Genomic DNA, 26,918 nt, shown 5'->3' with positions numbered 1-26,918 from the left:
GGCGCGGCACCGGGCCGGGTATGGGCCGGCATTGCACCGGCCCTGGGCTCGGTGCGGCAGCGCTACGGGCTCGATCCTGCACCGGGCTCGGTACGGCACCGGGGCCGGCATTGATGGGACCCCGTGCTCGGCACGGGACAGCCCTGGGGGGCTGCTCGGGCTCGGTATGGCCCGGTATGGCACCGTCACGGGTCCGCCTCGGTACCAGCACCGGGCTCGGTACAGCTCGGTGCGGCACCGCCCGTTAGTGGTGCTGGAAAACTGCCCTCCCTTGGAGGGATCGGTGGGAAATGCGGGGCTCGGGACGGGTGGGATCGCTGGGAAACGCTGGGAAGGTCACTGAGGGGTCACTGGGAAAGGCTGCACTGGGAGGGGCTGTGGCCGGGGTGTCCCGGGCGCAGGGGCGTCCTTGGTCGCGTGGCTGTCACAGCAACGTCGCTGCCAACGTCATTGTCATTTACACGGTGCTAATAACGCTGGGAGGGGGCTGGCAGGGGAGGGGGGCTGCAGCGGGAGATGCCGCTGCCACCTTGCTCCCCCCAGAGCCTGTTTTTTGGGGTTCCTCCTGTCGGAATGTCATTCTCAGCAGCTGCGTCTTCGTGTAGGTGCGTGGGTCTCACATCGGAGCAGGAGAGAGGATAAAAGAAATGACAGAAACCAGGTGCCAAGGTTTCATCCCACCCCCAGACTGGAATAAAAGCCTAAGCCAAACACAAAACTCCAGCCTAAATCTGTTTCAGGCAGAGCCACATCCAGGCCTTCAGTGGATGTCGCCCACGGGGCTGGTGACATTTTTGCTTTCCTTACCTTAGGAGGAAAAAAAAAAAAACCTATCTCTTGTGCTTTGCATCACAGTCCTGCTCCTGCCAGGCTGCCACACGTCTGCCAGGCACCGGAGCAGCGTCAGCGGCTGCTGCGTCACTGCTCCGGCCCCCGCTGCCGGCTCGTCCCGTCCCCCGGCTGCCACCGCATCCCCCCCGCCCGGGGTCGGGAACACGGCTGCAGCCTTCGCTGAAGCTCCTCGGGCTGCTTTCCAGGCTGTGGGGAAGCTGAAGTCCAGGTTGAGCGATCTTCGTCTCTCTGATACAAACCCTGCTCTAAAATGGGGTGTGGAAGTTGAGGGGAGATGCTCTGTCGTGGGGTTAAAGCTCTTTTCATGCTTCCTCTGCGCCCCAGCCCAAAAAAAACTGTGGGGACGGGCAGGCATTAAGCAGAGCATCCTCCTCCCTCATTTTTTTGCTCTGATTAGGTGGAACCTGGACCGCCAAGGGTACCCCCAAAAGGGGAAAGGGCCGGCGTGTTTCCTGCCCTGGGCTTCCCCCGTTGCCCCAGATGAAACCCGGGAATTGCAGAGGTAGGAGGGACCTCGGCAGGCGCCTGCTCCATCTTTACCTGCTCAGAAAATAATTGCTTTTTGATCACCCCCCATGTCTGCGCTGCTTGACGCCTTCCCAGCTCCAGTCCCTGCTGCAGGGTGAGAAAAGGACATGGAAAGGGCGAGCAGCTGTGCCTGGACATGAGTTTCAGAAATAAGAAGGTGAGCTGGGGACACTGGGCACTGAGGCTGAGGGTGAAGCCCCCAGAGCAGCCGTGTCCCCGGGCTGTCCCAGCACATCCCAGCAGTGAGCAGACAGCAGCTGGGAAATGCAAATAGTAGAAAAAGACAAGAAATGCCCCTGCCCTGAGGTAAGTCGCAGCCTGAGTCCCCAAAACCCTCCGGCACTGCAGGATTTCTGCTCGGGCTGACGAGCTATTAATGATTTAGCAGAGGAGGCTTCAATTAGCAGTGCTCAGAATAAACCTCGGTGCTGCAAAAGCCCGGTGAGAGCTTTGTTCTCCCTTTGTTCTCCCTTCCCTGGCAGTGCCCCTCTGCCAAGGCACCAGTCACCGGGATGGGACATCCTGCGGCCAGCCCAGCCCCCCGTATTCCCCCGGGATGCGGGCGTTAGGGATGCAGGAGGACATAGCCGAGGGATGTGCAGTGGCCTCATCTCCAGCCTCTGTAAAGCCCCGCCCTGGGATGTGCTCTAGAAAAGCGAAGCCTTATTACAGGCAGCAAATAATTAATGTCGGTGCCATCTCTCCCAGCCTCTCCCCAAGTTTTTCCCCGAGTGTCCCAGTTACCAGGGCAGGAGGGACTCAGGTGCTGCTCTTTCATCCTGGCAGTTTTTGGGAAGGAATCCTGCATCAGGATTTCAGGTTTAAGCCCCAGGGCTCCTGGGCTGACCCAGCTCCCCATCCTGCACCCAGAGATGCCAGCAGCAGTGTGGGACACGGTGCCAGCTCAGCTGGGAGGTGATGGGGCATGGGAAGAATTCAGGAGCTGAGCAGTGCTGGGTTCAGAGGGGCACACTGTGCTGCTCAGCTCGTCCTGGGAGTGCCAGGCTCCACGGGACAGTGCCAGGAGAGGTTTTGTGGCCGGGATCTGTGCTCAAGGCACGCGGCAGAGGAGACGACGCATTTCCAAGCAGTGCTCTGAGTTATCCACAAACTGGGGAAACGGCACCAGCTGGACTTCGGTGCCAGAGGCCTGGATAAATAAAAGCGATCTTTGTGCCCTTTGGAGAAGGAATGAGCTTCTTGGCACTGGCACCATCCTTTAAGTTGACTTCTCTCTCTCCTCTTTCCTCTCGGAAAGCGGCAGCAGACTCAGTGCACAGCCGCCATTCACCAGGCTCCTTCCCTGCTGCCGCCTTCCCAATGGGTTTCTTCCCTTTTCACCAAACCTCCGGGGAAGGATCCGGCCCGCCAGGAGTGAATCACCAGCTCTCTGGGATAGGGACACTTCGGGACCGGGACCCTGGGGGAGGGAGACCCTTGGGATGGAAACATTCAGGGTGGGCACAGGGATCCTCGGGGGAGGCGATCCTCACCGACAGGGATCTTGGGACCAGGACCCTGGGAACGAGGGCTGGTTGGGGACACAGCCCCTTGGGGAAAGGCGCGGCCGCTCTGCCCGGGCGGGGGTCCCCGGGGGTCCCCGGGTTCGTGCCCGGCGCTGCGGACGGAGCCGCTTCGCCCGCCGCCCTCTGCTGTCCCTCGGCGCGGCCCGTCCGGGTCACGTGGCGCACCTGGCCCAGGTGAGGCGGGGCCGGCCGCGCTCCCGGCTCGCAGGTAACGAGAGCCCGGCCCGGCCCGGCCCGGCCCCCGACCCCGACCCGACCCCGGCCCCGACCCCCGACCGGACCCCCGGCCCCGGCATCAGCCCTGGGCCCGGCTCCCGCCCCGCCGCCCGGCGCTTCCCCGCCTGGGCCGGCCCGGCCCGGGGGCAGCCGCAGGCCCCGACCGGCAGGCAGGGAGGGACGGAGGGAGGGCACGGCCGTCACCCCCGCACCGCGATCTCCCCGGGCTGCCCCGCTCCATCCCCCGCCACGGCGCCTTCTCCCTCCCCGTGCGCCCCGGGGTCCCCGGGACAGGGACCCCCGTGTGCCCCCGCTGCCCCCGCCACCGGCTGGGCTCGCTGTGCCCCGCACTGTCCCTTCCCGCTGCTCCGGGACCGTCCCCGCCCTGGCCCTGGGGAAGGCTGGTGGCGGCCGGAGTTTCCCGGGGGGGGGTTGTGACAGTCGGAGCTTTCCCGGGGACTTTGGGTCTCCCTGGTCCCTGCGGGGGTCGGCTCTGATTTCCAGGGCTGGAAAACGAAGTGGGGAGCGCGGTGCGAGCCTGTGCTGGACAGGCCGGGCTGGGATGGGATGGGTCTGTTCCCTGCTGTTAGCTTCTCCTCTCCCCAAAAATCCCCTCTCTGGAGGACATGGTGGGCCCAAGGTAGGCAGAGGGGGCTCTGTTCGGTGCCCAGGTGGGTCTCCCCTTTTCCTTCCCTTTCCTTTGGGAGGGAGAAGTGTCAAACTTTGTTTACCTGCCCCATGGTGGAGCCCTGGTTGTCAGCTGGAACGGGGTGGGTGTTTTGGGCCAGGGGCACGGGGGACATTTGGCGAGAGGCAGTTCCTTGGCCAGGTTGTTTCTATCCCAAATAGCTGAGAGAGGGAAGATGCTGGATCCACTTTTACTCTGGGTCAGGATCCCCATCCCTGCCCGGTGCCAGCAGAGCAGTCAGGGACAGGAGCTGAACAGGTGACTTCCAGCTCCTGGCAAGGCTCCTTAGGACACCTCACAGCTGTGGGTGCTTCCACAGAGTCCAGAGAAGCTGTGTCAGTGTGTAAATCCTTCAGGAGACGTTCCCTAGCTGCCAACAACACGGCAGCGTGGTTACAGGCAAACGGACGGGACTGTTCGGGAGATTCACAACTTAACTGAGCTTTTTTAAAACTTTCCAAGGAAATCCCACCCTCTGAACCATGAAGACCTTAGACCCTGGCTAACTCTGAGTCCTGCAAACCCTTTGTGGATCCTTCCTGGCTCCTGTGGAGCAGATGCTGAGGCTCTCCAGAGGGATCTTCTCCAGTCACTCACGGCGCCCGCGTGAGAGCAGAGGAAGCTCCCAACCATCGTGTGAGTAACACTTGGATGTGGATTTTGGTCCGAGCATTTATTTATGGCTGAGGGTTTCGGTCCAGTCCGTTCCTGCGCTGGGGAAGCTGCTGGACTGAGGAGCTGTGTCCTGTCCATGCTCCTGAGGAATTTTCCCATGTGGTCCAGAGGTCCCAGAAACGTGAGCTGTGATGGGAATGGGTGAGCCCAGAGGTGTCTCTGACACCTGTGCCTGCAGTCTTCTCCTTAGAGCTGGGATAATGCTCCTCTCTCTGTCCAAGATGCTCTGAAATTCAGGATATTGTCTGTTGTTATATAAAGGAGTGTTGCTGTGCAATGCAGATGTTGGGTCTCTCAGTGAGGCCTTGGGATGAAGAGAAACATCCCAGTAAAAGCAGTTCCCAGTTCAGCTCAAATGTTTTCTTTTCATTTCATGTTTTTTCAGTCTGTTTTTAAATTTTGAACTGCTTTACGAAAATGATGAAGTTGAGGGGAAAAAACCCCAACTTGTTCTGAAGTGAAAGCAATCAAAACTCTGCAGTGATGCTGAGGGGAGCTCTGCCTGCTCAGCACTGAAATTGGAGCATCTGGGGCCTTTTATTTTGCATATTGCCCAGGAATGTGCAAAGGGAGCTCCTGGGATGAATTTTTATAAGGTAATAGAGCCAAAACATTCCTGGAAAGCAGTGGTGTGCTGTAACTGCCTGGCTTTCAGTCTGGGCCTGTTTCTGTGTGGGGAAAATGTGACTATTGGTTTGAAAAACAGGGAAAAAGAGGCAATGCTCTAACAAGGTCGGACAGATTTATTTATTCATGCTTGAGGTGCCCTATAGAAAGTCTACAGTAAAGCAACAAGGACAGTCCTAAAACACTTAAGCTATGGCTGGGCTCTCACTGCTTATTAATTACCCTAATTAGTATTTAAAAGGATTTCTTGGAGGTGAAAGCAGTGTTAGCCAGGGAGCCTGGAAACCATGGAGAGTTCTGGGACCCTCCACAGGCTGGGATAAAGGCAGAGCGGTGGAAGTGGAGAGTGACAGCCCTGACCTGACTTCCCTCGCATCGCCCCGTGCTGAGCTTTAATAATAAAAAGATTAAAAATAGGGAGAATTAAGGTTCCAAAGTGTGATTGTTGGCTCTGTGGGGATGGAACGGGACAGGGCACACTGTAACAGCAGTTCACTCCTGCGTGCAGGCCTGGAGGAGCTGTGTTGGCACAGCTGAGCAGGGTCTGCTGCAGGATTCCTGTAGCAGGGTTTGTAAAGGTTTTGTTCCCATGAGGGGTGATTTGAGACCGACTTGTTGACAAGATCTTTTCCTTAATCCAGATGAAGACATTGGGTTTTCATAGGGAAATCTTTGACATCCCCCGACCTTAGCATGACTGGCAAAAATCATTAGTATTGGTAATGCTGTCATTGCTAAATCCTCTAAATTGAAATAGCAGCAACTAACGTGGAGTTGGAATTGGCAGCTTGCATAATGATGGATTGCTTGTCATCTCCTCCTGGGCACGATGTGTTTTGAAATGGATAAGCGCTGTCAGGGCCCAGCCTAATCCTAAGGAATGCAAGACAAAGGGAAGTTGTTTAAAAAAAGATACTTTCCCTTTGGAGCCTGTCAGTGGCTCCACCTCCGGCTGTGCTGCTCCTTTATTGCTCTGGAGCTGACTCCTCTTCCAGCTGCGTGGAGGAAACTCTTCTGAAGGTTACAGGGATTTTGATGTCTGAAAATAGTCCTTTTAAGGCATCTCTCTTCTGATTTCTGCATCTGCCCAAAGGCAGCAGCAAAGCCTGGGCAGTGGGAGAACCCCGGAGTGCGGGCTGGATCCCCTCTCTGTGCCCCGAGTGAAAACAGCATGAGTCCTGATTGGAAATATTCCCGTAAATCATTGAAATGTTGAATTTGGGAATCTCTGGCTGTCAGATCGCTCTGTGCTGATGGACAGCTCGCTGAGGTAGGACTGGTGCTGAGTTGATTGCTCTGATTTGAGCCCTCTGTGTCCTGCAGGTGCCCGAGTGCCGAGCCATGCTGGGCCGGAGGAGCCGACTGCCCCCCGAGCTGAGCAGCCCCCGGCAGCGGGAGCAGCCCTGCCAGGAGGCCGTGCCCCTGCGGGCACGGGCGGCCAGGGACACGGATGTCAGCCTGGAGGTGTTCAGCGGCTCCACGCCCGAGATCAAAGCGAGCCGCAGCAGAGCCCAGCAGATGCGGGACAGGAAGGGGCGCAAGGCCGAGCTCAAGGACTCCAACGGCCGAGAGGCAGAGACCATCACCTTCATCTCTGGGACAGCAGAGGCTCCCCCGAGCCAGAGCTTTTGCTGCTCCTCCCTGTCTCAGGCCTGGAACACATACAAGGCCGTTTTCTGTTGCATAGTGACGTGTGGGAGCTGCTTCCAGGACTGCAGTGTCTGCATTCCCTATCCAGGGCCTGCTGAGACTTCCACGGATGATGGGAAGAACGGAGACTACAACGGGCGGCTGCCAAACAGCCCCACCAACACCTCTCCTGCTGAGAAGAACGGGAACCAGATCAAAAAGTCCAGCATGGGCAGCAGTTTCAGTTACCCAGATGTGAAGCTGAAGGGCATCCCTGTCTATCCAAACAGGAACCCCAACCACCACCTGGAATCAGATTCGTGCTGCAAGGAGCTGCTGGAGAAGCCCTTCAGGAACAGCATAGAAAAGCCACCGCTCCCCAGCAGCCACCGGAGCTCGGAGGAGTATTATTCCTTCCACGAGTCCGACGTGGACATCAGTGAGCTGAACGGCTCCATGTCCAGCAGGCAGATCGACGTCCTGATCTTCAAGAAGCTCACGGAGCTGTTCAGTGTCCACCAGATCGACGAGCTGGCCAAGTGCACCTCGGACACCGTCTTCCTGGAGAAGACCAACAAGATCTCGGACCTCATCAACAGCATAACTCAGGACTACAACCTGGATGAGCAGGATGCCGAGTGCAGGCTGGTCCGAGGCATCATCCGCATCAGCACCCGGAAAAGCAGGGTCCGGCCCCACATTTCCATCCCGGCCAGCCAGAGCCACGAGGAGAAGTCCAGCCGGGGCAACGCGCCGGACAGCGGGAATGAGACGATGCTGGAGTCCATGGTCATCAGCCAGGACGGTACGTGGGGGTCCCTGGGTGTCCCTGCTGTGCTGCAGGAGGGCTGTGTTATCAAAGCCACGGAGATGTGGCACTGGAGCAGGGCTGGAAGCTGCTCTGTCCCCAGGATGGGCTTGTTCTCCTGGGCTGTGTGAGTGGAGGTCCTTATGGAGAGCTCTGCTTCTCACCCTCCCTGTGCTGTGGCTTTCTTGAGCCTGTCTTCCCTGCCAGTGAGGTTTGTGCTGAGCAATAGATGGGTTTGTGCTGCTGCTGCTGCTGATTCTGCCTGTGCTCATCTAAGGGAGGCAGAAAAATCGTGAGTCAAACTGAACTGGTAGGACCAGACGAGCTGCTTGTGCCAGAGGATGTCCAGTTACTCAGCTGGCTCTCTCCCATGTGCTGCCTCACTAATGCCACCCTTAGACTGCAGTGACAGTGTGTCCTCAGAGCCCAGACCTCCTCCACACAGTGAATGTCCCTGCAAAGAGGAGGGAAGGGCTGTTCCACAGCACAAGTGCCTCCTGCTACTTCCGCCTTGTGGGAGCAGCCTCAAGTGTCTGAGCTCCAGGGCAGGTTATAATCGAGCTTGCTGTAGAAAAACCTTGAAAAGCTGAGTGTGGGGGGCAAGGAGATATCCAGAAGTACCAGAGGAAACCGTGTGGGTGTTGTGCTTCCCAGATTAGCAGAGAGGCTGCTCCTGGGATTTAAGGACACACAGCTCAGATTACCGGGACAATGGTGGAAGCAATGGGAAGAATCAGATTCTGCCTCTCCTGTTCCCTGAGGGTGCTCCCTGATGGGGATCCTTAATGCTGAGTCATCCTTTACATCATCCTTTACATCATCCTTTTTACATCATCCTTGACTGTCTCAGGCCCTCTTGGTTTTCATTCCAGAGCTGGCCGTGCAGATATCGGAGGAGACGCCGGCGGATGTGATGGCCAGGAACATGAGGCGGCACAGCAGCGCAGGTAACGCGCCTGCCCGGGGCTGGGGCTGCAGGGGGTGCCCTGAACCTCCCCTGTTTCATGTTCTCACCCTCCACACAGGCTGAGCTGACCCTGCTCCTCGGGTTCCCCTCAGCTCCTGGGCTTCGGGAGTGATGGAGCTTGGACACTCCCTGGGTTGATTGCACAGGACCCGGCCTGAGAGCTCTCAGTCTCTCTGCGCCTTGACAAAGTTTGGGGCTGTATTTGGGGTGTGACTGGGATCAAAAGGAACTGTGCAAAAGGGAAGCAGGCAAGAGTGACGGGCTGTCCCCGAGCTCTGATCCTCCCAAAGAGCAGCCCAGGGCTAAAAGACAAGTTTCCTCCTGCATAACAGCTCTGTCCTGGGAGATGGCTGCAATGCAGGCAGGGCTGTTCCCTGCCATGGCTTTGTGTGGCTTTCTCCTCCCTCATGGTACACAAAGCCTTTTGTGCAGCTCCTTGCCCACGGCCAGGCTGCTGTGCTCCACCTGGGCTAACGGCTCCATCTCTTCTCTTTCCTCCCCAAGGCTGTCCAACCAGCAGAGATTCCTCTTTCCAAGACACAGAGACTGACTCGTCTGGGGCACCTCTGCTGCAGGTGTATTGCTAAAGGACCCGAGCAGCAGGGAGGCATTCCAGGGCTTTGCTGCACTCACAGTTCTCTTTCCATATGGAGTGGGGCTGTGCCACATTTGGTTTTTTTTTTTCCCAATCTACCCTGATCCTTATTGAGGCCAGATTCCTTCTGCTGTCTGAATTTCACTGGATATTTTTGGTTTTTTTGGACAATCAAGGAAGCAAACTGCAGAGCTAATGAACTTGGGAGGAGGAATGTGTGCCCAGGGAGGAGAAGATGGACAAGGAAGTAGCAGATAACTTGTGCCTGTGATTTCTGTAAATCACATTTAGCTCCAGCAGCCTCAGTGGCTCAGCCCTTTCCCTGCTTTGAGGATCTGTTGTACAGTTCTTGCTTCCTGGCATTGCCTGAGTGAACTTTGATAGGGAATAACTACAGGGTGTCTCTGTGCTGGTGCTGATGTTGAGCTGCAGGCTGAGATCCTGCTCTCTAGGGACCCAAATCTCTCTGTAGGGACCCAAATCTATTTAAAGTGCCTGTGTTGGTCCCACAAACCCAAAGTCTTCTGCCCATGCTGTTTTGAGTAGCCAGATCTGCCTTTCCCTGCTGACCCTTGGTGTCATCTCCTGCTGCCTCGTGAGGAGAAGGTTCCGGTTTATGGAGTTCATTTAATTTTAGGCCTCTTGGCTCATCTCCTGAGCCAGTGCCAGTGCTGGGGGTGGGATGGCTGCTCAGCTGCCCCCTCCATGAGCAGACCCTGGGGATCAGTTCTGCCAGCCTGAAGTGAACCCTGGGGGTGAGGCATTCCCAGGAGCACACACTGGGACTTGCCTGCCAGCAGTTCTTCCTCACTCCTCTGCCAAGCCCTCCACGTTTCTCCTGGGAGAGCCTGGAACTGGGACTGTGGCAGGTGAGGGGAATACTTGATTCACCCCTAACTTCTTGTGGTTCAGAACTGGGCTGCTTGCCTGTTCTGCTAGAAAATCCCCTAAAAGTGGTTTGCTTTGAAAGGAAAGGCTCCTTCGAGTGTCTCCAGAGGGTTTGTGAGGCACTGCTGGTCCTTTCTTTTCCCTGTGGGCACTCAGCACCTTGTCCTTCCCTTTGCTCCTCTCCAGCAGGCAGTGGAGACCAGGAGATGGGGCACTGCTGTCCTGAGGGCACAGTGCCAGGTGACCTTGAGGGCTGCAGCAGGAGGAAGGTGAATCTGTGGTGTTGCCACTTGGTTGTTTATCACAAAGTAAACATGTCAAGCCATGGGACTTGTTTGGAGATTTGGGTGCCCTTGGACATGAGTAGGAAATGCTTCACTGATTTTACCAGCCATAGGATAAACACACCTACTGGATTTTGGGGAGAGGGGAACCCAGACAGGCCCCGGGCTTTGGTGTGGACCATGGTTTTGTGCCTTAGTTGAACTGAAATGTGCCTTAGTTGAACTGAAATGTGCCTGTATTTTATAGCCTGTGATTGCTCTTCAGAGGTTTGGGCAGGGAGGAAGGATTTAATTCCTCTCATGAGCTCTCAGGCTTCTTTAAAAGGCCAAAGCCCTTTGAAATGGACAGTTTTGGTCCCTGTTAGAGCCTGTTTTTGTAAACCACTGGCTCTTTTCAGAGCGTGCTTCTGGAAATCAGGGGCATTACTGCAACCACACCTGGAGACACTGACAGAGAGAGATATTTCGAAGATAAAGGGAAGAGACTGAGCCTGGGATTTGGCTTCCCCTCCCTGCTTTGTGTTTAAAGCTGTTGGTTTATGAGAAATCGAGTTTATACAAGGAAACGACTTGAAGCAAGGCCAGGCTGGGACTCCCAGGGGAGCTGTGTGAGGTCACCTCCTTCCAAATGCTCCCCATCCTGAGGGACCCGCTTGGCTTCTGCTTCTCACGGGGTTTGTACATTGTTGTTTGGACAAGTGTCCTCCAAGCTGTGCACTGAGGTGTCACACGGGTCACGCTGACACAGCTCTGTGGGCTGTGCTCTGGAGACGAGGGGTGAGCTGGGCTTACAACGAGCTGCAGTCACTGGTACAGAGCAAATGCACATTTTTAGTGTCTAGTCTGGGTATGGAGAGTGAGCGTGTGAGGATTAAACTAGCAAAAAAAACCCCCCAGGCCCCCCAAAAACTCACTAAGAGGAAGACTGTCGACTCGATGGTCCCTGAAGCTGGTTCACCTGTGATGTCTTATGGGATTCTTTTGCACTCATCGGCCTTAAATGTTCTGGTTTGGTCTTTTTTATAAAGTAAAAGTTGTGCTCTTTACCTGTGCTGTGACTTTTACGTTCCTGTTTTCATCACCTTGGGGATCCTGGGTTGGGGGTTGCACAGGGGGTGGCTGATTCCCACTTTCCCAGATGGACAAAGATATTTTCATCCATTTGGTAGCTCCAGGGGGATCCTGAATGCCGGGCTGGTGTCTGGATGCAAATGAAGGAGCCTCTGGGGAAGTGCTTGCTGACATGCAGGGAAACCTGGACCTTCCCTGAGCGGTGATGCTGGAACTGAGCTCTGGAAAACCTGAGCCGGGGGGGGAGAATTTCTGTGTTGTCCCTGTGATGTCACCAGCTCATGGTAGGAAATGTGGGATTTGCTCCAGAGTGGCCCCGATGGAGGGGCAGGATCAGCTCAGGGACGGAGGTTGGTCTGACCCTGTGACTTGAAGGACCAGTTCTGCACTTTCCAATTCCAGTGCAAATCCCAGGATAACCTGCTGGGCTCCATTCCTGGCCACTGACCTTCCCTCGCCCTCCTGGGGCAGGGGCTGTGGGGGGGTTTCCCTCTGGTGCACAGGACCAGGGTGTGTTTTCTGGGAGGATTTCAGAGCCATGAACAGGTAAATGCTGCCTTCTCTCGGCTGGGAAGGGTCTCTGGAGATGTTTTTGTGTCTGGAGCCCTCAGAACAGCTGGGTGGGGCCTGTCAGCCCTGTTGTGTTCAGCAGCTTCCCTTTGGAGTTTGCTGCATGAGCCAGGGGTTTCCTTGCTCACATCCACACACGGAATGAATCCACGGGGTTTTTGTCTGCAGGATGTTGTTTGCTGTGGATGAAGCCGTCTTGGCTCTTGCTGGAGTGGTTTTTGCTCTGAGCATTAGTGCTGAGTGTTCTGCTGAGTGATCTGACTGGGTTGCCCAAGTGGAGATCTCACAAACAGGAGAGCCTTTACCTGGCCACACACCTGTGGACGTGTTTTCTCACATAGGTGCTTCCTTCTGGGAGCCTGACTCAGCACCTGGCTTTTCCTGAGTACACTGTTTGGTTTTATTGGGCTTGGTTTTGCCAGGAGAGTCTCCAGAGACTCCCACTTTTATGGGTCCTTGCCATGCTCTGTGACCTCAGAGGGATCCCTGTCCTGCCCAGCCCGAGCCATCCCGTGGCCCCCTGGGATCGAGTTAAGGAAGCTCGGGAACTCTGCAGGGAATGGCTGCAGGAGTGTTAAAGAAGTTCCTCTTCCACATCCACACCCTGAGCTGCTGAATTATTTATTTCAGCGTGGCTTAGGCATTAGGATCAGATGGATGGACCCTGATTCCTCACAGCCTGGCCCTTGCAGTAACGGAGTAGCTGAGCCTCCTCCTAAAACTACGCAGTAACATCCAATACTCGCTGTTCCTGTTTCCCTCCTTGGGGTTTTGCTGTTCCATTGCTCTTCCCAAAGCAGTCCTGCAGTCTGGGACATTTCCCGAATGCTCTGAGCTGCAATACTCATTAATAAAACCTAAGCCAGGAGCTGCTGTTAAAGAAAAACCAAACGGCTGGGGAAACGTTTACCCTATGGAAAGCTGTCTGCAGAGCCTGTTGTGCCTGCAAGGCCTTGCTTTCGCAGGAGGTGGGCAGGGGCCCTGGGCAGGTGAGGCGCTCCGGGCTCTGCCCTCCGGCTGGTGGCAGCAGCGGAGCGGCTTCTCCAGGTGCCTGACACAGGTAGGGAAGGCAAAAGGACCTTCGCGACCCGTCACTGTCCAGCGCCGCCCTTCCCGGTCTGCGGGGGCCCTGCCATCACCACGAGGATGCGTTCGCACGGTTTGGATCCCAGCGCTCCTGGTGGTGCTCAGCGCTTCCCTGCCGTGGGCACCGGGACACGGCCACGCTCCGTGGTCCCCAGGGACTCAGAGCACGGGGGGCTTTGCCTTCCTCAAGCCTCGAGCAGCTGCTCGGAGCCCGCAGGGTTTATCCCAGGGGAAGCTGCCTTAGGAGGCAAAAGGGTGCTCCCGATTTCACCTTGGCCTGGGGACGGTGGTGGCAGGGGGTGTTTGCGGAGGACAAGGCCGTCGGTGAAACACCTTCTGTTCCGCTGGCCGAGGGGACGAAGTCCAGGGGCAGCTCTGGGATCAGCCACGGTTCACAAACACGGCCCTGGCCATTCACCTCCTCCACAGGGTTGAAACAGCAGGGCCCATTCTCCCAGCGCTGTTTGCCTTTTCCTTGATCTCCCTGAAAGGCCGAGCGACACTCCTTCCTCCCAAAATCTCTCCCCCAGCTTCCCTGGGGGTTCCTGACACTGCCTTTCCTCTGTCCTCTCTCAGCTGCCACCAGAACCAGCAAATCTGGGATTTCCCAGTTATTACCCCAAACGCTGCTGTGGCTCACACCAGCCTGACCCTGCAGTGGCCGAGGACAGAAGAGCCTCGGGATTCTGGGAACACTGAGGGAGCTCTGCACTTCCAAAGGGCAGGGACTGCTGCTCCCACCATGCTCCCAGATCCAGGAGCTGCCAGGCCAGGCTCAGGGTTCTGGTGCAGGACACAGGGCTGAGGAGGAAATGGGGAAAGACCAAACCCACAGGTTGGGCTTGGGGTGGTGCCGTGGACTCTGCTGGTTTATGGCTGCCCTGGTGCCTGCCCGTGCTTGTCCCTGAGGAGGGGCTGGCAGAGGGATGCGGATCCTGCTGCAGGTGCTGGGCCTGGCCCTGCTCCTCCCACACCAGCACCTGCAGGGAGCAGCAGCAGCACTGACAGAGCTGAGAACGGGGTGAAGCTTGTCACACCCCAGAGCAGCTCAGCCCTCCCAGCTCCCCTGTCCCACAAACCAGGGTTCAGTGCAGACAGGCAGGCAGCTCATTCTGGGGCTAAAACCTTCAAATCCAGCATAGTCTGGCTTTTTTTATGAAAATAGGAGATTCTGCTCTTTTTACCGGGGCCAAAGCACAGACAGGCAGGTGGGTGTAGGGTAATTTGTAAGACAAACAAGCAGGAATATCTGGGCCAGAGCACTCCAGAGGCAGCTGCCCCAGTCTGGGTCCTTGCTCACCCTCAACGTCACTGCTCTGCTGGGTAGGGGCTGCTTTTTAACCCCAAGAGCCTGTAAAACTGGGAGGCTTCAAGCAAACAGTGCTCTGCTGCTCAAAAACCCCACCACGCCAGGTGCTGTGCCAGGCCGGACTTTGCCCAAACAGGATTTTCAGCCGTTTGTGCCCATCCCTCGGGGAGGAGGTGGAAATGTTTGGGGGAGGCAGAGGGAAGAGCCACGGCAGCAGGGATCTGGGATAGAGCCCAGCATTTCCTGACACTCTCCCTGTTAGCTCGGCATGAAGGAGCCCCGGGGCAAGGGTGGCTTCCTGGCAGGGTCATGGTCATGTGCTGCTCCATGGAGCAGAGCCTGGAGCAACCACCCCTGGGCAGAGCTGAGGGTTTGAGCTGGGAATGGGGGTCAGCAGCGCTCCTGAGCAAGACACAGCTCCCACTGCCGCTTCCTGAGGGAGGGAGATCAGTCCAGAGCTGGAGAGGTATTCACAGGCAGCTGCAGAGAGCACAAGCACAGGAGCCCCCTTGGCACCTCCTCCTTCTCCTCTCAGCCTGGATCCCAGATCCCTTCTGCCAGAGAAACCACACGCTCTGCCCGAGACATTCCACTTGTGTTCCTTTATGTTGCACTGCAGTTTTAACAGAGATAAGAACATGCAGAGTGATGCCACTCGTCAGCGGGAGCTCGCACAGAACGCGGCGATGCCCGTGGTCGCCAGCAGGGAGAGAGGCTCTTGGGAAAGAGGCAGGAGACACTCCCAGCAACAACAGCATCCCCAAAGCCCCCCCACAGCCACAGACTCTCCAGCCTTTCCTTGCTCTAGGACAGCAGGTTGACCTCTCCAGCTGTGCTGGGAGCCCTGGAGTGCTCCAGCTGTCCCACTTCTGGCACAGGAGCGGCAGCAAGGAGAAGCAGGGTCTGTCTCTACTGCAACAGCTGCGCTTTTAAACTGCTGTTTTCCCTTCCCAAGAAGGCAGAAAAAGATTTATTTTACAAAATAAACTGACCCTTGTTTTTGCAGGAGAGCAGGAGGGAGTAGAGCTCAGGAGTGTCTGTGCCAGTGGCAGTGTGGATGAGCAGCTCCACGCAGCCCAGGGAAGCGAAGCAATACCTTAAGGATTTATCCCAAAACCTCTCAGGTCTGGCTCTCTCAGCCCTAAAAACACCCTTTTTTGCTCTAACCCCTCCTTCTCTCCTCACTGGCCCTTGGGAATTGTGGCAAATGGCTCTGTCTGGAGCTGCTGTGGCTGCTCTGGCCCTGCCTTCTGCTGCACGGGACGCTGAGGGTGGCTCCGCGCAGGTGCCTCCGCAGCAAGCTCGGGTGGGGGGATGCTGGAAGTTTTACTTGCCCAAGGTGAGGAATATCCAACCATACATATCCTGCCCCATTCAACGGGCTGACTGAAAGAGGGGGGGGAGAAGGGGAGAGCTCAGTTGAATTTAGCCTTTGAAAAGTCCATTTCTGGATGCTGTTCCATGAACCTGCAAGGAAAACAAAGAGTTTAGGTGAGTCAGCAGGAGCCAGCTCTGTTTGAGGAGGGAAGGATTTCTGCTTCCTGCACTGTGGAGTTTTGCTGCAACCCCACAGCCTCCACAGCAGGGAGGGTTCTGCTGAGCTCCTTGGGACACATTCCTTGGACTACAAGCACCTTGTCCTCGGGTCAGTGGGAGCAGCACTGCTGCCAGCCTACCAGGTCAGCAAGTCCAGACACACGGGAGTTGTTAATTACCAAACACACCCCCTTAACTGTTACCTCTGGGCTGGGCACGTAGCAGCCATGACACTGATTGTGGGGCAGAGGGGAGATGGTGAAGGCAGATTAGGATTGAAGCTCCAGCCTGTCAGCTGGAGCTTTACTGGGAATATGGGGAATATCCCAGTGCTCTGACAGTAAAATCTCAGGGAAGACATGACCAGAGGAATCTGGTTTCAAACCAGGTGCAACAGAGGGAATCACAGAATGGTTTGTGTTGGAAAAGACCTTAAAGGTCATCTTGTTCCAACCCCCTGCCATGGGCAAGGACACCTTCCAGGGACTATTTGGACTGAGGTTGCCACATCAGGAAGTCCTGAGGGCAGTGCCCTGTGCCCAGGAGTGCCCAGTGCACACAGAGGCTCCTCTGCTCTGCTCCCAAGGGACACAACACATCACAGCCCTGTGCAGGACTCACACACAGAGTGAAGTAAGGGCAGCATGGTCTCCTCTGTGTTCCCATCTCAGGGTTTCCCCTGAAATGCCTCCACAGCATTTCCACTTCCAGGGGCATCTGTGCTGTGAGGATCATGTCCTTGTCTGGCAGCCAGGAGAGCTCCTGGCAGAGATCAGCACCCACATGGGTGTCACTGAGTCTCCTTTGCCCTGGACAAAGTCTAAACTTCCTCTCCATCCTCTGCCAGCCAAACTTCCAGAGCACCAAACAAGTGACCCTGCCAGGGAGGTGTCCTGGGGGCAGAGGGAACTTCCCACCCCACTGATCACCAGGCACTAGGGAAGCCTGGGCTCTGCTCTGGTCAAAGCCACTCAGCTTCACGGAGAAGCTCTGGCACTACAGATAAAGCCAAGGGAAGCACAGAGTCAGGTCAGCCACAGCAATCCTCCACCCAGGGATAAGGTGTGGGGCTGCGCTTCCTGAAGAAGCTGCATGACCCAGAATTACCTCCACACCTTCCCAAACGGCCTTGGAAGCTCCAGGAGTCATTTCCCTGCCACAGGGCATTTATGCCAAACAGGGCAATAAAGCCATAAAAGCGGCTTGGGGACAGCTGTCTGGGGGCAAGTGGAGGGAGGGGTGATTAGCTGGGCTACCGAGGGAGATTAGACACCAATTAAGACCATGTTAAAGTTCAGCAGAGATGGCACCTCCAGTTCTAAACTGCCTTCTGGACTTGAAATCAGCAGATTAAGACAATTCCAGAGCTAGGCCATCCCCAGATTTTCCCATTAGGCTTTCTAGCCCCTCAGGCTTTTACAGATACTGGTGCTTGGCCAACAATACAGTGACTGTGCAGATGTGAGCATGGGTAGGACTGAAGGCCAAGCTGCTCTCTGTTCACTGATTTGTGCCAGAGAGGAAGAGGAGAAGGGGCTTGGGAAGGCAAAACCATGCAAAGGAACGAGCTGTACCCACTTTTTCAAAATATCCTGCTTCTTCTGTTCATCAGAGGTGGGCAGGCCCATGGATTTCTGTCGTTGGTCATACATCATCTTCTCCACCATGCTGCGAGTTTCGCTGTCCAGGTCTGACAGCTGAAAGCAAGATCCAAATTGGAACAACTCTGGGCTCAAGTGAGGTAATTTCTGAGCAGGCTCCGTCCCGTAAAACAGGAGAAATCTTACCTTTGAGTTCTCTGGATTAATTTTCTTGGTGTTGATTTCTGGGTCTGTGGAGACCAGTTTGTTCCACCACTCCATCTTGTTGATCTAGAGGATGAAGAAGCAAAACCAGTTTATTTTTCTTGGACTTGTTCTAGGGTTTCTAAGTCTCAGTCACAGGAAAAAAAGGATGGAATCAAACTTTATTTGGCAGTTTTCCAAACATCAGTAAAATCTGAACATAGATAAAGAGTATTTTTGTTTCAAACGACTTTAGGCAGCCTAAATTTTCACAGCTGGGAGATCTGAGAGAATGTCAGATGTCCTGTTTGGCATGACATAAATGGGATTACAACAAACCATCTGGAGAGGCCCAGAGGGGACACAAGAAGGGACACAAGAAGGTCTGTCCCTGGATTTTCATGTCACTAACAGATGTCAAAACACACTAAGGGACAACTTCAAAATGACTGATTTCCTTCCAGCCTTTCCTGAACTGCTGAGAAATCCACTGGATATCCTGGAATAGCACAAAATTAGGCTGAAGATGGGGGAACTTAAATACCCCACTACCAGTGGCACCACTGCCACTGTACCCAGGACAACCACGGCGGTTCTGTTTCAGCTGAGAGCCCAGAAGAGGCAGCCAAGCCTGAATCCTGCCCAGCCCATCCTGCTTTACCTTCTCCAGGTGCACGGTGACTGTTTTACCATCCTCAATGAGCCAGGAGCTCTCCTCCACCTTGACCTCATTGAAGAGCTCCCCATCAATGACAGGAGCATGGCCCTTGAGGCCAACCTTGAGGCGGCGCCTCTGGATGTCGACCACCACGTCCTTGCCCTTCAGCCTGAAGCTCACCTTGAAGGGGATGGCCAGCTGCAGCAAAAAGGAGCAGATCTGAGGAGCTGGGCAGGGAAATCCCTCCTTACCCTCCCATGCTGCTGTTCCAAGTGTTCCAAGCCTTTGTGCCTTGGTTTCACCGGAGTCAGACAGAGCAGGGGCTATTTTCCTTGAGATTCTGAGGGAGCGGGAGGTGAAAGGAAGGGACCATAAAAAGGGAAGCAGATTTTAATGCCTGGTTAAACCAAGACCAAAATCTGGCAAACTACAGCTCCTGGTAATTTTACTGAGTTATGAAGCTCTCCCCCAGCTACTGAAACACTGCTGTTTCCAGCAAACTTCCAGAGGCAACTGAGACACAGGGAATTGGCTTCATCTCTTACCAGCACCCGCTCTTATTGCCTCAGATTCCTCAGATCCTGGTCATAAAGCACTACTTACATCCAATTCTGAAAGAGTCTGTGTCCATCTATAATTTGGAAGGTCAGCTCCATTGCCAGAGTTGGGTTTAAGTTTTCCTTTATCCTTCTCATCTTCCTCTTCATCATCTGTTCCCTAAGCAATTCAAGTATAAAGAAAGAAGCTTTTCCAGTTTCCACTGTAACAACAGTTCTTGGGTTTTATAAGTATTGCAGGTCAGTTGTTAGTATTTTATATCCACTTAAATTTAGCCCAAAAATGAATAGCTGCTTCTGTTAAAACATGACTACAAGAAAAAAAACCAAAAAGCCCTCTGCACTGGCACATTTAGGAATTAAGTGTGTATTTTTTAAGCCAAATTTTCTAATTTGTATTTTTAAAGTGTGTATTTTGGACAGGGCTTGGAGCAACCTGGTGTACTGGGAGGTGTCATGGCAGGGGGTGGAATGGGACGAGCTTTAAGGTCCCTTCCAACCCAAACCATGCCATGATTCTAAAATATCCCCAGACGAGTTTTACCTGTTTGTTGGAATCTGAAGATTCACCTTCCTCCTCCGAGGGTTTCACTGGGACACCGTTACCCTGCCCTTGTGCCTCTTTCTTCTGTTTGAAAAGAGAAGGAAGAGAAGGACCACGCTCAGCCAAGAGCTGGCACTTCGTGTCACTTCCTGAGCTGGCACTAGATGGCCTCAGCCTTTCAGCTCCAGCTGAAGAGCACCACTCACTGCATCCCACACTTCGAAAACAGGCAACTCTCAGCCCTTAGAAAAGGCACAGGAAAGAGGTACTGCCAAGGGGAAGATTCCCTTTGTCCTCCCACTTGGACAAAGAACGAGCCTGGGCCGTCCTAACCCCTCACAGCCACGGGGAGGACAAAGGTGCACCTGCAGATCCCTGACACGGCTCTCACCTGGTTGATCTCGAGCTGCAGCCTTTCTGCCTCCTCATCTGTGAGCTCCTTGATGCGTGGCTCGTTGGCCTCCTGCTTCTCCTTGGCCAGCCGGGCAGCGCGCTCGGCCTTCTCGCGCCGCTCGGCCTCCTGGCGCGCCTTCTTCTCCTTGCGCTCCTTCTGCGCCAGCTTGTTGTGGTGGCTGAAGGCCTCTGTGATCAGCTGAGGGACAGGGACACAGGGGGTTAAAAAAATACCATCCATTTCAAGCCTGAACCAAGCCAACGTGGTCTCCTGAGGAGCATGAGAACACCTGTTAGGTTACACAGATGTTGTGACTTTCCCCTTCATCTTCACTCGGTTTTTTTGACTGAAAATCCAGAGATTTTTTTCAATTCAAAAAAACAGAGGAGGAAGTGAAAAGAGAGGAGAAAGAGAAAATTCAGAATATTTAAATGTAGCCCTTGCTAGTTACACAGGGAGTGTGTTTCCAGGAGGTAACACTGAAATAAAAATTCTCCACTCATTTTGTCCTTTGTGCAATTCCAGCAGGGTGAGCTGATGCCCGACCCAGCCACCTGAAGCTACTCCATACATCCAGGACAGCTGGACACACCAGATCCAACTTTTTTACCTACTTCTGACCTTTCCCACGCCTGGGCTTTTCTCCAGATGATGTGTCAGTGCCATGATTTAGAGGAGAAAAGCTTGAAACACCCCTGCGTTTTTACACTGAGGGGTGAGTTCCTCCACAAATCTTTTGTTTCAGCCTCACTTCCAATTCTCCAAAGGTTGTTGTGACTCTGGGAGGCAAAATCCCAAGGTCTCTGATGCCAAGGGCCGCGTGCTCAGCGGGAAAGCTGAGTACACAGGCAGGGAGCCAGAGAATTGCCCCAGGGTCGATAAGGCCGGGGTGCTGTGCAGAGCAGCACGTAGGTGAGCTGAGGTCTGCCCCAGAAAATAACAGAGACAGATCCTCAGAAAGGAATTAGAGGGGTAAAATGTATTTATATATATCACCTTTCTCTTACAGGCACAGGTTTGCCAAGGACAGTAGCCAGGCACTCTGAACTGCCACGCAGGTGGGATCACACAGCCTCCAGGAACAGGGGGACATTTGCTCTCTACTCTAAGAAAAATGACAGTAGGGTTCAGCTTTCTTATTTCAGAGAATCACAGAATGTTTGGGGTTGAAAGGACCTTAAAGCCCCTCCAGTTCCAGTGAGGGCTCCCTGCAGGACCGGGGATGCTCCATCCAGGCTCCCCAGCCTGATCCGAGGGGCAGCTGCATGTGCAGAGCCGAGGACTTTGTGCCTTTTCTGAGCTGAGCAAACAAGGTAACCCGGGCTTATCACCTGCTGTGGCACCGTTAAGTCAGTGTGTCTGGCAGGTTTGCTTTCCAAACAAGCCTTTGGCCAGAGCCTGGCAAAAACCCTGCACTGTGCCACCATCCCAGCAGGGAACTGTGTGCTCCTCAACTCAGGCTGGGGCACCTCTGGGTTTCCTTCCCTCAGGAGCTGCTGGTGCCCACGTGTGCCCAACTGCTGGGAGCTGCTCAAGCAGGGGACTCTTGGCACGGCACAGACACGGGTGGGATGGAAGGAAGAAGAGTTAAAGGCCTGAGGATTTGTTTTTTACCTTCTCTGCTACTCCGTCCTCTCCCCCGGTGAAGAAATCCGTCTTCCTCCTCAGGAAGCTGAAGAAGGTGTTCACGAGCTGGGGCAGGGAACAGGGAGAGGGTGGAGAGAAAAGGAGCAATGAGGCCAGGCCACCCCAAGTCACCTCGTGTCTCTGGAGCAGCCTTTATCCTTTGTCCTCCCTATCTGTGGCTGTGGCCCTGGAATCAGCCCCGTGACCACTGCCTGAGGAAAACACTCCGTTGTGGAGATCCAGCCCCTGGATTCCCAGTTTGCAGAAGAGGCATTTGAGTGTTTGCACGAAGAAAGGCAGCAGTTTATTCTCAGGTCCTGCTCCCATACCCCGAGCTGTTATCTGGGGCAGGAATGGATTTACACATGCATACATACCTATATCTTAAATATGGATGTGTGTGTATATATATATATATATATATATAGACCATAGTTTGCTGCTTGGCACACCTAAAAGCATGCCACCTCCTTATTTTTGCAGCTGTCAGGGATCACCAATGAATGAACCACCACCTTCAAACTCCCTCTGGAAACCTCCAACTTCTCCTTGACCTTGGCTGATCTTTATTTCCCAGGAATTCTGTCCCGTGGGTGTTTCAGTCAGAATTCTTGCTACAACGCGAGGGGCCGTTACAGGACCATTTTTTAAAAAATTATTTGTGCGGGGGATGTGGGTGGGATGCTCCCACACGCTCCAGCCCTGCTGCAGGTCAGCGCCTGGACGTGGAGCCGCCAGCCAGGGGCATCAGGGCGGGCACACCCCTGAGCACGAGGGGATCCCCGACCACGGGCAGCTCTCACGGGGCCGGTGCTTGCGCTGGGAGGGTGAGCGGGGGAGATCGATCCTGCCCTGTGGTGCTTTGCCCCGCTGTGACCCATCACGGGCACTGCCCGCGCACCCGGAACCCTCCGGGAAGGCCCGGGGGAGCTCAGGGAAGCCCGGAGGCGCCGGGGCCAGCGGGCGAGGCCACGGTGAGGGTGCCGCGGCGCCTCATTAACACCCTGCTCATTAACGAGCGGGGCAGGCGCTGCCGGGGGCCGTTATCGCCGCTCCGGCAGCAGCGCACGTGCGTCCCGTGCTCCACGTGCCGGGGCGGGGCCCGAGGAGGCCGGGCCGCTCCCCGCCCGCTCCTCTCCGTCCTGCCCCGCCCTCCCCGCTCCCGATCCCGGCGGCGCTACCTCGCGCACGCCGCCCTGGTGCTGCTGGGCCATGGCGAGCAGCATCCCGTCGAACCGGTCCTCCTGCTCCGCCGCCTCCTCCGCGCTCAGCCCCATCCCGCCGCCGCTCCCGCACCGGGCCACCACCGGAACCGGAACCGGCCTCCACGGAAGCGCGAGCCCCTCCCCACCCACCAATCCCAGCGCGCCCCCGCACCGCTCTCTTCGCCGATTGGTCACACGCGCTGTCAATCCTCCAGGAAGAGGCGGGGCGCGAGGCGCGGCGGGGTTGTTATGGCGACGGGCGGTGCGGGCCGCGATTCCCGGGACGGGAAAGGGGCAAAGGGGAAAGGGGGCCCCGGGCGTGGTCCCACCCTCCTGCCGGGGAGCTGGCAGCGAGAAGGGCCCCCTGAGCCTCCTTTTCTCCAGGCTGAGTCCCCCCTGCTCCCTCAGCCGCTCCTGGTACTCCAGACCCTTCCCCAGCTCCGTTCCCTGCCCTGGACGCGCTCAGTGTCTGTCTTGGGAGTGAGGGGCCCAAAACTGACCCCAGAGTTTGAGTTGCCTCAGCAGTGTCAGCACAGGGGAACAATCGTTGCCCACTTTAGCTCATGTTTAGCTGCTGTCGACCAGCACCTCCGGGTCCCTTTCTGATGGGAAAATGTGAGAACTTTGACCTTTTTTTCGTTACTTTTCTCTCATTCTGAAAATGGGAGCATTTTCCCTTCCCCGGCCCTACGTTTCCTCTGAGAGAGATGACCCCTGGCCCCATCGCAGCCTGCCAGTTCACCAGGTTCCTCTTCCTCCACCACAACAAGAGCCTCCTGAGCAAGGCCGGGCAAACAGCCGCTGATAACACAACTTCCAGGTTGCTCTTCCCAAGGCCAGAGCGCCGGGGCCATTGAACGCCGGGCCCAGACGAGCGCCCTGTGTTTGTCTGTGAACCCTGGCAGTGACACCTGCCCGATGGGGCCTTGGTGCCATGGTACAGCCTGGGGTAATGACTCTGTTTATCCTGTTTGGGTAATCCTGATAAGGCCGCACAGCCCCTCCCCGCCGCCGATTCATTGAGAAAACGGCCGTTGACACCGCGCCGGGAACTCGCTCGGCCCGGCCCAGGGACAACGGGGTTGGCTGGGTGGTTTTAATGAGGGCTGCTTAATCAGGCCGGTCAAGGCTGTGGAGGGGTGTTCACTGTGACCCGGCCTTATAAGAGCTGGCTGGAGCAGCCACGAGCTGGCAGAGCTGGGAGGACGGGGACAATCCGGCCTGTGACATATTTTGGAAGGGATTTTACATCTCTCTCCCACCTGCTGAATTTCGACGAGGACTTGGCTCAGCCATGAGCACCAGCGTGGATATGGAGTGTGAGAGGTGCCAGTGCCACGGCAAGGACAAGCACCCTGCCATCCTGTACACCCTCCTGAGCCAGAACCTGCCCCGCGGCGGGGCCCGGCAGCGCTGCCTGTGCCACCAGCGCCGCACCGTGTGCCTGCGCACGCCACACCTCACCTGCCAGGCCGCCTCTGACGTGCTGGTCAAAACCATCAACTTCATGAAGAACGTCGCTGCCTTCCACCTGCTGCCGCGGGAGGATCAGCTGCTGCTGCTGGACAGCTGCTGGGTGCCCCTCTTCCTGCTGGGGCTGGTGCAGGAGATGGTGACCTTCGAGGTGATGGAGGCCCCGGCCCCCAGCATGCTCAAGAAGATCCTCCTCAGCGGCCAGAGCAAAGGGCAGGAGCCCGAGGGGACACAGCCCACGCTGGCTGCCGTGCAGCAGCTGCAGTGGTGCCTCCACAGCTTCTGGAGGCTGGACCTGAGCCCCAACGAGTACACCTACCTGAGGGGAGCCATTCTCTTCAATCCGGGTGAGTGCCAGGCCCTCGTGGCTCTGCCGGCCAGCGCTGGCAGCTGGACATGGAATCACAGCATCCCAGAATCACTGAGGTTGGAAAAGATCTCCAAGACCATCGAGTCCGCCCTGGGCCAATCCCCACCTTGTCACCAGCCCGGAGCACTGAGTGCCACGTCTAGGGGTAGGGACTCCACCACCTTCCTGGGCAAACACAGACCTCGTGGCTTGGAGATGCTCAGAGATGGGCAGGTGTGAGCAGCAGAGAGGGCTGGTCACCTTCTCCCTAACTCTGGTCATTCCCAAATGCACTGGGAAGCAGGGAGGATGTCAAAACCTTTGCCTGCCCTGCAGACAATAAGTCCTGGATTCCTTTACTTTTAATGATTTTGCCCATTAACTGCTTTTCCCCCTCACACAGCATCCCTGGAACAGCTATGCCTCAGCAGTGCTGTGTCCATCTCTTAGCGTGGCCTCAGAGATCCCTTCTGAGAAATGGGGACGGGTGGGAATGGGAGAAACCTGGAGCTGTTTCCCATCCTTCTTCATCTCCCTCTCTCCCTCCTCTCCCTCGCAGACATCCCTGGGCTGAGGGCTCCGCTCTACATCGAGAGCCTGCAGTGGGAAGCCCAGCGAGCACTCCGGGAGCTGCTGCGGCCGCTGCACCCCGAGGATCAGGGCCGCTTTTCCCACATCCTACGGGTCACCTCCTCCTTGAAATCCATCCCTGCCGCCCTCGTCACGGACCTGTTCTTCCGGCCCATCATCGGCGACGCGGACATGGGGGAGCTGCTGGTGGAGATGCTGTTTGAGGTCGCGGGCTGGCCGCAGGCCCCGTGGCTGCCCCTGCCCTGCTGAGCGGGGATTTGGGAGAGAAGCGCTCCGGACTCTGCGGGAACGCCGTGTTTCACTGGGGCCGAGGCTGCAGCATCGCTGGGAAGCAGCTGTGGCTCAGCAGATTTTACAGCAGCTCCTGCTCCGCCTGGGCCGGTCTCCAGCCCCGGGAGCGTGTGTGGGTGAGGGGTTTCCTTCCCTGTTCCAGAGCACGGAGCTCTGCTCCCAGTTTCTACTCATTTTGCTGTGAACTCCAAGCAGTGAGGGTTGTCCCCAGCTTGATCCCGTGGTGTCTGGTGGCCTCAGTGGGATCACTGACCGAGGGCTAACATTACAGAATCAGCTCTGGCTCTGGCTTCTGTGCTTAGAAATATGCAGGAAATTTCTTCAGGGAAAAAGCCAGTGTTAAATCCTACAGGGTGTACAGACTCGCCCCTCTTTTCCTTAGATTCTCTCTTTCCTCCATAATTCCATGAAATACAAAAGGATTAAGAGCACTTAGGAGCACCTAAACCTACTGCACCTCATTTGGGGCTCTGGGCTTTCCCGTTTGTGTGAAAAGTGAACCCCGAGTGTAGCTGGTTTAGTGGGAGATCCAAACCTCCCTCACTGGAGTTAGAGCCAGGTGCACACCTGGAAAACTCGCTCCTCCTGCCTCCAACAGGCGAGGTGTCAGTATTTTGTAAGTGAACATTCATGTGGTTTGTATATAAGATGCAATAAATTATTTTTTTAATAAAATGTTTGGTGCTTTGGAACACGGTGGTTTGGAACACAGTGTTGAATTTGGGGTGGGCAGAAAAAACTGCAGTCGTGGAAAAGATAGAATGCAGTAAAAAGGGATTTTCCATAAAAATCCATCTGGCAATGCAGACAGGTTGATTGCCAGACAGTGGGAGCTGTTGGATGAGCAGCTCCTGGCTGCTCCCAGCACACAGAGATTTCCAGGACCAAATCCCCACGCTGGACCTTTCTCCGGCTGTTGAGATCCAGGTGTTGAGCCTCTCCCGAGGGCGCTGTCAGAGGCGGCTGCTCTGCCTCACGCAGCTGCCAGCAGGCACAAATCCCGTCCCATTTTCCGTGGCTGGCACGGGTGAGGTGTCAGGAAAAGCTGCACGAAGCCTCTCCATGCCCACGGAAACACCCGGAATCTTCGCCAGCAGCGCGGGGTGAGGAAGGACGGCTGTGTCAGCCCGGGCCTGCACCTCTGCCGCCGCTGCCGAGGTGATCTCAGCCCCGTGACGGCCTTTTTCCACGGGGAGGGAGCGCCAGAGCCACCGATGGCTCCCACAGGCAGTGCCAAGCCCCGAGTCAGAATTCCCGGCTGTCCCGGGGACAGGGGATGGCCGTGGGTGCTTGTCCAGCGTGGGACCCGCCCGTGAGGGGGAGGGGTGACAGCAAAGGTCGTGGGACTGAACAGGGACAAGGCCAGACCCCTCACACGGGATAAGGATGGGCAGCCTGGACACCCCCAGTGCCCTGAAACCCCCGGGGTTTGTGACCTCCCTGGGGGTCTGGCCAAGCCCTGGGCCTGTTAAACACCCCCACAACGGGGTCTGGACACCCCCGGAGCCTGTTAAACACCCCCACAACGGGGTCTGGACACCCCCAGGGCCTGTTAAACACCCCCACAACGGGGTCTGGGCACCCCCAGGGC

General features: G+C 56.1%; 3 protein-coding genes across 4 annotated transcripts; 2 read left to right on the top strand and 1 right to left on the bottom strand.

The window, feature by feature from the left end:
* Positions 1-106: 106 nt before the first annotated feature.
* On the top strand, positions 107-11,329 carry KDF1 (keratinocyte differentiation factor 1). 2 transcript variants are annotated; one of them, XM_032132237.1, is made up of 5 exons: positions 107-3,114; positions 4,273-4,446; positions 6,436-7,546; positions 8,422-8,496; positions 9,021-11,329. In XM_032132237.1, the coding sequence occupies exons 3-5, from the start codon at positions 6,454-6,456 to the stop codon at positions 9,101-9,103; spliced, it is 1,251 nt and encodes a 416-aa protein (XP_031988128.1). In that variant the 5' UTR covers positions 107-3,114; positions 4,273-4,446; positions 6,436-6,453; the 3' UTR covers positions 9,104-11,329. The 2 variants fall into 2 exon arrangements, with proteins under 2 accessions (XP_031988128.1, XP_031988129.1); XM_032132238.1 differs by lacking the exon at positions 107-3,114 and adding an exon at positions 3,333-3,762.
* Positions 11,330-14,897: 3,568 nt separating this feature from the next.
* NUDC (nuclear distribution C, dynein complex regulator) lies at positions 14,898-22,735 on the bottom strand. The gene is made up of 9 exons (XM_032132239.1): positions 22,600-22,735; positions 21,407-21,484; positions 19,790-19,990; positions 19,399-19,482; positions 18,901-19,014; positions 18,301-18,495; positions 17,643-17,726; positions 17,434-17,552; positions 14,898-15,786 (listed from the first exon to the last, which is right to left on the bottom strand). Exons 1-9 carry the CDS (start codon positions 22,693-22,695, stop codon positions 15,735-15,737), a joined length of 1,023 nt encoding a protein of 340 aa, XP_031988130.1. The 5' UTR covers positions 22,696-22,735; the 3' UTR covers positions 14,898-15,734.
* A 282-nt stretch (positions 22,736-23,017) lies between these two features.
* NR0B2 (nuclear receptor subfamily 0 group B member 2) lies at positions 23,018-26,019 on the top strand. The gene is made up of 2 exons (XM_032132447.1): positions 23,018-24,443; positions 25,005-26,019. Exons 1-2 carry the CDS (start codon positions 23,918-23,920, stop codon positions 25,283-25,285), a joined length of 807 nt encoding a protein of 268 aa, XP_031988338.1. The 5' UTR covers positions 23,018-23,917; the 3' UTR covers positions 25,286-26,019.
* The last annotated feature ends 899 nt before the right edge of the window (positions 26,020-26,918 follow it).

The sequence above is a fragment of the Corvus moneduloides genome, chromosome 23 (genome assembly GCF_009650955.1).
Source record: "Corvus moneduloides isolate bCorMon1 chromosome 23, bCorMon1.pri, whole genome shotgun sequence".
NCBI classification, from domain to species: Eukaryota; Metazoa; Chordata; class Aves; order Passeriformes; family Corvidae; genus Corvus; species Corvus moneduloides.
This window is presented reverse-complemented; position numbering and strand designations above follow the sequence as displayed.